Source organism: Notothenia rossii, assembly GCF_949606895.1.
Source record: "Notothenia rossii genome assembly, contig: scaffold_27, whole genome shotgun sequence".
Lineage (NCBI taxonomy): Eukaryota > Metazoa > Chordata > Actinopteri > Perciformes > Nototheniidae > Notothenia > Notothenia rossii.
Window position 1 is genome coordinate 1,010,054 of NW_027639488.1, and position 10,370 is coordinate 1,020,423.

The 10,370-nt window shown below is 38.9% G+C and overlaps 2 protein-coding genes across 2 annotated transcripts; one reads left to right on the plus strand and one right to left on the minus strand.

The window, feature by feature from the left end:
- Positions 1 to 515: 515 nt before the first annotated feature.
- Positions 516 to 5,396, plus strand: LOC307027768 (uncharacterized protein). Its single transcript, XM_079696087.1, has 4 exons — positions 516 to 1,537; positions 3,181 to 3,416; positions 3,517 to 3,701; positions 3,934 to 5,396. Exons 1-4 carry the CDS (start codon positions 1,276 to 1,278, stop codon positions 4,700 to 4,702), a joined length of 1,452 nt encoding a protein of 483 aa, XP_079552213.1. The 5' UTR covers positions 516 to 1,275; the 3' UTR covers positions 4,703 to 5,396.
- LOC307027772 (uncharacterized protein) lies at positions 4,326 to 10,370 on the minus strand. The gene is made up of 12 exons (XM_079696092.1): positions 10,071 to 10,370; positions 9,020 to 9,136; positions 8,271 to 8,533; positions 7,560 to 8,099; positions 7,409 to 7,456; positions 7,279 to 7,316; positions 7,039 to 7,135; positions 6,656 to 6,870; positions 6,279 to 6,546; positions 5,963 to 6,117; positions 5,461 to 5,699; positions 4,326 to 5,149 (listed from the first exon to the last, which is right to left on the minus strand). The coding sequence occupies exons 1-12, from the start codon at positions 10,234 to 10,236 to the stop codon at positions 4,899 to 4,901; spliced, it is 2,397 nt and encodes a 798-aa protein (XP_079552218.1). The 5' UTR covers positions 10,237 to 10,370; the 3' UTR covers positions 4,326 to 4,898.

Below are 10,370 nucleotides of genomic sequence, written 5' to 3' on the forward strand. Positions count from 1 at the left end.
AGGGGCAGTTTACACACACACGCAGCTGCTGCATGCAGCAACACACACACAGGGAGGAGATGGCAGAGAGAACGCACTCCCCTGAAAACTCCCCTTGAATTCCTCCAGACTCAGAAAATGTAAAAGTTCACTTTTTGGAGATCCATAGAAAAAGGGTGAAAATGGAAAAAAGTATTCGAATATAGTGCCTCATAAGGCGGCTAGAGTCCCTTGAAAACTCCCCTTGAATTCCTCCAGACTCAGAAAAAGTCAAAGTTGACTTTTTGGAGATCCATAGAAAAAGGGTGAAAATGGAAAAAAGTATTTGAAAATAGTGCCTCATAAGGCGGGTAGAGTCCCTTGAAAACTCCCCTTGAATTCCTCCAGTCTCAGAAAAAGTCAAAGTTGACTTTTTGGAGATCCATAGAAAAAGGGTGAAAATGAAAAAAAGTATGCCACAGCATGGACTCGAACACGCGACCAACCGCATCCAGGGGCGAGCGTTAACGCAGTGAGCCACTATGGCAAGCCATTTGAGTATTTATTCCACATCCTTGATATCAGACGGCAGCTGTCTACACTAGTTGGCTCTTTGATTCCACTTGTTAGAGATATGGTCAAACTAGTTTGGCATTCTGCTTTACTAGTTCAATAAAACATTACACTAGTCAGTCTTTTTCAGCGACTAGTGGCACTTTTGTCCGACTAGTTAGCACATAAGCCTTACTAGTGACGCCAGGAGCAGCACTAGTTGCACCAAAGTATCAACATGTAAGCTTTTTCATGAACTAGTGACCCTCTGACCGTACTAGTGACGCTAAAAGTCTTACATGTTAACTAGTGCGCTGCAAAAGCTCTGACATGTTAACTAGTTACACAAAATAAGCACAACTAGTTAACTAGTGGCATACATTTGTCTGCACTAGTTAACTAGTCGCACCCAGAATCACTCACTAGTTAACTAGTAAAGGCAAAAGGTTCACTAGTTAACTAGTTGACGCGTCTTTTGGCCTTACTAGTTAACTAGTGGGGCTCAAAATGTCTACACGTTAACTAGTGAACCCTTCGCCCTTTACTAGTTAACTAGTGAGATACATTGAAATTCCACTAGTGAACTAGTCGGGCTTAAAATGTTCACTAGTCGCACTAGTGGATCCCAAATGTGCACTAGTCGCACTAGTCGCACTAGTCGCACAGAATGCTAATGAGGAGGAGGGGAAATAATGCATCGAGGTCTCCTATTGGCTCTTAAGATAGACCTCACCCATCAATCTTCACAGAAGTTCATACACAAACATGGCGGACGTTGTACTGAGACGTATAAGAAGAAGATGTACTGAGATTCAAAGAGCATTTAATCAAGGTTCTTTGGGCCGAACAGAAGTTTACGCTATCAACAGCTCTATAGCTAACGTAAGAAGGGTTGGAGATACCATCAGCGCCGAGGCTGTGCAGGATATAGTTCAAAGTCTCACTGATCTCAGATCTTTCATCTCCGAACCTCAAGCTTCCAATGCCCTACATACTGGTTTCCATGCAGCACACCTTGTGCATTCAGGTGAGTTAGGCACTGCATTTCAGACTTCATTTGTACTTATATCTAGGGCAGCATGTATTTTAAAAGTGAAAAAAACTATTTTAAACCGGTTAAAAAGCACAAAGTGGTTTAAGTGCAGTTTCTATGTTTCCCCACAGGAGGGCTCTTCACCCTACATGAGCACAGTGCATTAACAGTACTTTGGTTGAAGTTAATAACAATATAGATATTATATATATAGATATATATAATTGATTGAGTCTTTCTGAACACTTTTAAAAATTAAAATACCGCAGGTGAAGCATATTTGTATAATGTTCTGTACAGATATTAGTCCTTTAATTTCAATTTGAAAACACGTGGGAACGTTACTAATACAGCAGATGAAAATATTTGCGGAAGGTTCAATTATTCATGGGCTTCAATGGCTCTTTAGATAAAGGCAGTATTAGGTTTCCTTGTATTATCCTCTGATAGTGATTTATTTAAATAACTGGTGACATAATAATAAATATTGCAAAACAAAGCCTATTTCACCTGGACGGCTTAGCCAGAATGTATTTCTTCAAGCCAACAACAGTCAAACTTCATAATGAACAATTCTGGGCCATTTATTGTGTAATTTCTCAAAACACATACAGTAACAATGCCTGTTTTGCAGACTTAAAATGGTGAAAGAAAGGGACTCTACATTTCATTACTTAAAGACAGGACTATTCAGTTAAGGGAAGAGAAAAGAGAAAAAAGGAAATAATTGTTTTTACAAAGGCTGATGTAACGTTAATCCCAGACATGATATCAGCTCATTGGCACACAGGGATCATTTTGTGATCATGGGGCATAACCCTTGTACAGCATCAGGACAATATCTCTCTGGAGTCAGACCCTGGAAGTGTGCTGGAGGCGTTGACTGGGACTGATGGAATGATGAGACTGAAGAATCTGTGAGGAAAGAACTAGGGGCAGAGAAATAATCATATATTAAAAGATAACAGCATCATAACAGTTCAATTAAAGTGACAAGGGTGTGTGGCACTGTGCTGAAGGAAAGTTGTGAACAGCTATCCAGGACATTCTGTGAAGACTTTCCAATGGTTAAATGCTCCTGCTGGAGTACTGAATGGAAATACTTTATATATCATGTCTACCATATCCTCTTAAAATACTCTGTCCAACAATTCCAGTCTCATGAAGAACATTCTTTTAAGGCTTATTAAAAAGAAAAGAAAAAAATGCTTTCGTGTACTCAGGAGAGGACTTTGACAGAGGATTACTCAAAAAGTTGACAGTAAAAGTACTTCATAGTATTGTTGGTACTGGTCTTACTAATACTGTATCCAACAGTATCAATGTCATTAAGAAGCTATGGCAAAGAAATGTGTTATACCTCATTTTTGATGAGGAAAAAAACCTGCATTCTTGTAATTAGGATATAGTCAAATGGATAAAAGTTAAAGGGAAGGGACAGGTTTATAATAAAACTCTATATGTTTTTTTTACCAGTTTATATAAGTTTGAACTCACGTGAATATTAATGTGACCTGTTTTTAACAGACTTACTTAACTTTTAAAAAATCATTGTTCTGTTGATGAACGTTCTGATGAGCTGTTATAATAATTATACATATGTTTATATATTTTCCTTTTTATTTCCATATCATAAGGAAGACGAGGAAGACCTGCTCTTGACATAACGAGGGGGCAAATTGAGCTTCTCCTAGGTCAAGGTTTTACCGTGAGAGCAATGGCAAGGATGTTGGGCTGTTCCTCCTCATTCCTTCATAAAAAAATGAAGTCTTTAAATACTTCAGCAAGGAACAGATTCACTACCATTAGTGATCCTGACCTAGAAGAGCATGTCAGGAGACTCCACAATCAGTTTCCTAGATCAGGTTCAGAAGTAAGCATACTAGTTAATATTCCCTTTTAGAGTTTTTTATATATATCATTTTATAGATAATGATCTGTATCTTATTTGTCTTTAAATCAACCACTTTCAGATGATGAGGGCATACCTGCACGCAGAAGGGATTGTGGTACAAAGAAGAAGAGTTAGAGAGACTCTAAAGCAAATCGATCCTGCTGCAGCAGCACAGAGATGGGGCCAGACTGTGGCTAGGAGAACCTACTATGTGCCCTTTCCTAACAGCTTGTGGCACATAGATGGCCATATGCGTCTCATTCGGTAATCAGCTCTAGACTTTGAAAGAAAGTAATTATAGCAGTCAATATGATCTTCTAATCCATCGTAGTTGTGTTTATTATTTTCCTCTTTCACTATATAATCTCAATCATTTTATTATCAACAACATTTATAGAAGTATTGGATATATTGAACAAATGTTATAAAGATAACCTTTAAGGTAGTTGATGTAATGCATTAATTCCTTGTTCTATTCATTCGATTATTTGTACAGGTGGGGGTTTGTGACACATGCCGGAATTGATGGGAACTCCAGACTCGTAACTTTTATCAACTGCGGCACTGACAACACAGCTTTGACAGTGTTGACCCATTTTGTTCGAGCTACCTGTCGGTATGGGTTACCATCCAGAGTCAGGTCTGACCACGGCGGGGAGAACACTCTAGTTGCCCTCTTGATGAACCTTCTACAGGGAAACGGAGAAGCGAGGCACATTACAGGCCAGTCTGTACACAACCAACGTATTGAGCGTCTTTGGAGAGATGTTTTCCAGCAGGTTGTGCACTATTTTTACACACTTTTTTATTCCTTTGAAGATGAAGAAATATTGAACCCCGGAGATGACATTCAGAAAATGGCACTACAAATCGTTTTTAAACCAGAAATCCAAAAAAGACTAGATTTATTCAGACATGCCTGGAACAACCATAGACTAAGAACTGCTAACAATCGTACACCAACACATATTTGGATGGAGGGCATGCTAGCCAACAGGGAGCAACATTCAACAGCTATTGACAATGTCTTTGGAAATGATCCCTACAGCCAAGAAAATATTGAAGATGGCTTGGCAAGACATGGCATACGGCTCGATCAGTTGCAAGCAAACAATGATGATCTTGAACGAGCAGTGATAGTGCCACAACCACACATTATCCTGAGCTCTGAACAACAGCAAGATCTCCAAAATGCAATGAGTGGAACAACTGACTTAAAGGACAGGTATCTGCTTTGTGTTAGACAGATTCAAAACATGTTCTAATTGAAAGAACATAATGTGAGGGCCAAAAACTATTAAGTGTGAGGGGACATTATTATTATTATTAAGTTTCCATATTTATGGCAATAATGTCAAAGTTCACAAAATTGCAGTAATAATTTCTCCCTCATCTTATCCTCACACTCTGCACACCCTCCCAATCCTCCTCCTACTCCTCTCTTCCTCCTTGTCTATATTTCTAGACCTTTAAAAAGCCCAACGAGTCTTTCACTGACTGGTTCAGTATGTTGTGAAGCTCTTGTTCCTCTGTGATGCCTCTTGGTAGGAACAACGTCATAGCACAGGTTGAGGCATATGGCAAACGACGCACGCCGGCCTCCTGTGTATAAAAGTCAATGGAGGGCTTGTTTGGAAAGCCAAGCGTTGGAACTTCATCTGCCCCAGTGATGAAAATCAGCAGGTCCTCAAATGTCAGTTCAGTCAGTTTGTCTGCCAATGACAAAAGTGTATATTGGAATAATATTTATTTTCATTTTTAAAGTCAAATGTGGAACATAATAATATCACTAAAGTAATTTAACATCAAACATTAATCAATAATGTAGTTTACATTTATTTGGCTTTATGGTATATTGACATCAACATGTGTATTTGCCCCTTTTTGTATTTGCATTATCTACATTGATATTAAATTAAATCGATTTTCTTTTTTGTAAAGCATCCATCAATAACAGTATTTACTGAGTTGTAGTCATTTCATATGAGGTGCTTTTAAATTTTCCTTAAGGTATAAAATGTACCTTCGATGAGGTTTAGGAACAACTCCCAGCTGTATATCGTGTCCTCCTCTTTTTCCCGGTGATTTGTTCCTCTTGGACTGTATTCATATTTCAATATGGCCTTAAAGGAGGATTTTGTCAGCGGGGTCCTCATGTTGGTGAAGCAGGGAAGGAAGGCAATCCAGTTGTTCCTGACCAGGTCCCACAGGTTCCCAAAAGCATTCATGCCCTCCGTCAATTGGTTCACCATCTTGGCCGTTCTATAAGCCAACAAAGATCAAACATATATATAACCTGAAGAAAAACTGATGTTTTTTTTTGGGAAAAGACTAAAAAGCAGTGATAAAAGGAAAGAGCATACATAATTTGCAACATTTTAACCTACATTAAGGAAAACACAAAAATATTCAGTGTTCAAAATGTTAAATATTAGTAGCATACAGTAAGTTATGGCTTTTATATTAACAGTGTTTCATAATGTCTATGACTTTATATTTTTTTGTTTATAAGTGTTTTTGTTTACCTGAGAAATATGTAGTGCTTAACTACATAGGCATAAATCTTCGGAATTTCTCCGATAGTGGCACTGAAGATGCCAGGGACGCCACACTCAGAGATCCAGTCCCCCAAGTCTTTCTGGAGGGCAGACAGGTCCTCTGCAGTCTTGCACTGTAGGATCTTAGAGATAAAACAATGTAGCCGGATTGATAAATTACAAAGGTTTAGTAGAAATGCTTTTTATGCTTTTACAAACTTTGACTGACCAAGAAGGAATGTATTTGTTTCTATCAAATCCTAATAAATATTAATTAATTAATAACATAAAAATAATCAGGCACCCTTTTTACTCTGCTTTGAACATCCGGATCAGGCAGCACACTGCAGTCAAATTGCTCCAGTTGAGGCTCCTGGCCGCACATCAGCTGGTACAGGCTGGGATCCAGGGCTTTGATACACGGACCTCCGTGTGCTACTGACCACGCAATTAGGCGGCCTGCTTGGAAATACTTGTGGCCATCTAATGCCGCTTGGTCATAGGTAAGAAAAACCTGACCAGCCTTTCCCTCGAATATTCCCATGGATGTCTGTACTTCTATCATCAAGAGTCTACAATAAATCAATTGAGAAAAAAATACAGTACTATTACTTTGCAGTCAACCTGAAAACGAGGACACATTATGATTAAGAATCATACACTAAATGAGGTTATTCAGACCTGAAAAACTCTCTCTGTGGTCCTCCCATGTCATCTCCATCTTCTCCTACAAATTCTATGTAGGGGGAATTGTTCCAGCAGAATGTAACCCTTGAGATGGCTTTTATTGCACTCTCAAGAAGTTTCTTCCTCCTGATGCAGATGCTACTGACTAGGCCATCAGAAACGAAATCCTTTTTGAAGTCACTTAAAAGGACGGTCAGATCCACTTCTTCCTAAATGATTAAAAATGTATAAAGTCCATTATACATGACTGGTGATTGGTGAAGAGGGGTTGTCTGTCTTGGGTACTGGTGCTTTCGGAAATGCATTTAGTATGTGTCATTATCAGTTCCTGGAAACAAATGTTGTCCTATTTTTTAATAATGACAAATAAAGCTTACCACGGGAAAGACATCAATTTCCAAAGCCCCAAAAGCCTCGTCCTCGCCCTCTTCCTCCTCATCAGAATCATCAATTAAAAAATCATTGAAGGAATTCCTAGAAAAAAAAAATGTGTCTTTCTTTTAAGAGGTCACTATTCATAGAATATATAAAGGATGAGAACAGGGTATTCAGTTTTCTTACATTCAAAACCAATACACTGTGTTAATTATGTATAAAACACCATTATCTATAAATACCTGTTTGGTTGTTCCAAACGTGACCTTCTGTAAAAGACCTTGAAAGTAAAATTGGTGCATGGAATGTTAATGTCCTTATTAAAACGTATATACTACAAATACTGAACTATAGAGCCATATAAAGCTTTACCTCTGGAGTCCCAGCATTTACCCATTGTGCGGAATGCAAACCTTCCACCTGTTGATTGACAAGAGGTAACAATTACATCCAACCGTCTTTTACTATGTTTATTTTCGAAAATGTCCTGAGATGAATTCATAATAAGATATTTTTTACATACATCAGCGTCCATAGATACAGAAGTTGATGGGGGTATGGGGGCAGCGGTTGATCCTGCAGTTTCAGTGGCGGCCCAGGTAGAGGCGGCCGAGGCAGAGGGTGCTCCTTCAGAATCAGTGTCCGAGGTAGAGGCGGCCGAGGCAGAGGGTGCTCTTGCAGAATCAGTGGCCGAGGTAGAGGGTGCTCCAGCAGAATCAGTGGCCGAGGTAGAGGGTGCTCCAGCAGAATCAGTGGCCGAGGTAGAGGGTGCTCCTGCAGAATCAGTGGCCGAGGTAGAGGGTGCTCCTGCAGGTCTAAAGGCTGCAGAGGCAGAAGGTGCTCTTGCAGAATCAGTGGCCGAGGTAGAGGCGGCCGAGGCAGAAGGTGCTCTTGCAGAATCAGTGGCCGAGGTAGAGGGTGCTCCAGCAGAATCAGTGGCCGAGGTAGAGGGTGCTCCTGCAGAATCAGTGGCCGAGGTAGAGGGTACTCCTGCAGAATCAGTGGCCGAGGTAGAGGGTGCTCCTGCAGGTCTAAAGGCTGCAGAGGCAGAAGATGAAGCCATCTGTGGGGTGGATGATAAAGAAGTTTAGGAGAACTTGATGGACGAAACAAGCAGCTTAAAAAATAACCAATATCAATCTCCTAATATTAAAGAATTAAGTATAATATATATATATGTAGAATTTATAACATAGTAACAGTAGTAAAGAATAGGCTCAAAACAACAACTCACCACTAACGATGTTGGTATGTCTGCCTGCGGGATTATATAAACCCTGCTCCTGCCAATAGATCTTTTAAGGTCTGCCATAGTAGTAGCCTGCAGTTGTGTTAGTAGCCTGCAGTTGCTGGCTCTTGCCAGAGTGAACCCAATCATATTTAATGGAATTTTAGGAAAACTTTGGCAAACATAACTGTTGAACTCTAAAAGACTCATTGAGAGCTTGACATAGCTTCGTTCCGAAACAACCCCTTGCATGTCATGAGCTGGGATTCCTGTAAAAAAGAAAAAGAAAAAGGTGTCAGTCAATATACTGCCTCTATAAATAACTATAATTATAATTTAGATTATAAGCCATATCGTGTCTTTATATGACGTGAAGAATATACATTTATGAACATATGGTCAAAAAAGGTGCCATATCAATGAAGGCTCATCATAGACATTGACTTTGTTATGAATGGGAAAAAGCTATTATTAATATTTGAACAATGTAAGCCAATGATAGAATAGGCATAATGTGTATGCTTTTAGGCACTAAAGGTAAGCATTGCTGCCAAAAGTGGAGGTGATGGATTACAGAGATTATTTTTAATGTTTTCAACCTTGCACCCAGGCCATACAGATTTAATATTCATATAAAACATTGAAAAGTCTTCAATGAAGTTGATTGGTGTGCAAACAATTGTGTGCATTTCCTGTGCAGATAATGAATCAGTCTTAAGTGGATGCTCATTTTTAAAACCTATTTAATTATTTACCTAAACCTTCTCTTGACAGTCGGCTGCTCTCTGTAGCTGCTGGAAGGACGGATTGGTCCGCCATAGCCAACAGAAAAAGTCTCACCCTCCAAACTCCGGCAGATTCATTTGATGCCCCTGTAAAATGACAGAATGTAAATTATTACAAATTATTATACCAAATAAGCACCGTTAAAAATTGAATAACTTTATTTACTAAATTGCTCCATTGAGTCTGGAAAGGAGGGAGAAAATGTATGGATGACCATTTTTATGTATAACGTTTTTTCTCTTGCATGCTTTACTTATCGTCTATCCTACAGTCCGCCATTTTGAAAGAAAGAAAGATATAGGATTACCGTATGATACAGCTTCGTAATGTAATGTCCTAAGCCATGGATATAACATTTAAATATTTCACAATTTAAATGACAGATTTGTCATTTAAATTGTGAAACAGATTTTGTTAATACTGATATAGCCTGTCTATAGCAGAAATAGCAGCTGTATTTAGTGGAGTATGTTATTTGTAATAACTGCTTAATTGTCATTAGAAAAAGACATAACAAAGTTGGTATCCCTAAGTATAATTGGCCTGTTGAGTCAAGGACGTTAGCATTTATACTGAAATTGAGTTGTCATAGTTCTCACATTTTTGTATAATTATGAACAAGTTATAATATTCCTTTTTAAAGATTTGTGGGAGCTTCTCCAAAACATAACATTCAAGTACACTACTGCTTAAATACTTTTACGACTATTGCTTAAATATTTTCATCTTTATAACTGTAATATTTATCCAGTTGGTTTAAAATACACAACTTGTCCTGGCACAGTAAGTTTATGTAGGCTTTATGTAGGCTACACAGCAGTAGTTAGCTTGCTCTTCCGGCTCAAACTTAAAATGAAAACGTTAAAACTCGATACATTAGGAATCCACTGCAAATGTAACGTGAACAAAACTTTTTAAATAAGCTTGCCTTGCACTATATATGATTTAAGACCAATGCATCAGCACAATATGAAATGGACAATGCTAATGCTAATGCACATTTAAGAACTGAAATGATACCCGTTGTTGGAGCCCTCCGCCGTCTCCGAAACGTGTTCCTGGTGACTCGCAGCACATTGTCGTTGCGCTGCGCTGCAAGATCCCGTCTGGCAACGTCAAGCGCATTAAAAACGCGATTCATTACACTGTTGAATTGCTGAGTGCCATTTTCGTTTTCGTCTGTCATAATGTTCCGAAGATGTCGCCACTTATTAGATTTGCCAGAAATGAAATGTAACAGACACGAGAGTCACATTATAAGCAGTGGCGGCTGGTCTATAGAGGGCGCTAGGGCGCCGCCCTTCTTAAACCACACACACA

Bases quoted from the DNA above. Each gene is read 5' to 3' on its own strand.
- LOC307027768 (XM_079696087.1), top strand. From the start codon at position 1,276: ATGGCGGACGTTGTACTGAGACGTATAAGAAGAAGATGTACTGAGATT. The intron at 3,417-3,516 runs GTAAGCATACTA...AACCACTTTCAG, and splicing joins TTCCTAGATCAGGTTCAGAA to ATGATGAGGGCATACCTGCA. The intron at 3,702-3,933 runs GTAATCAGCTCT...TTATTTGTACAG, and splicing joins GGCCATATGCGTCTCATTCG to GTGGGGGTTTGTGACACATG.
- LOC307027772 (XM_079696092.1), bottom strand. From the start codon at position 10,236: ATGACAGACGAAAACGAAAATGGCACTCAGCAATTCAACAGTGTAATG. The intron at 6,547-6,655 runs GTCTGAATAACC...GATTTATTGTAG, and splicing joins CCACAGAGAGAGTTTTTCAG to ACTCTTGATGATAGAAGTAC. The intron at 5,150-5,460 runs GTACATTTTATA...TGTCATTGGCAG, and splicing joins GTTCCTAAACCTCATCGAAG to ACAAACTGACTGAACTGACA.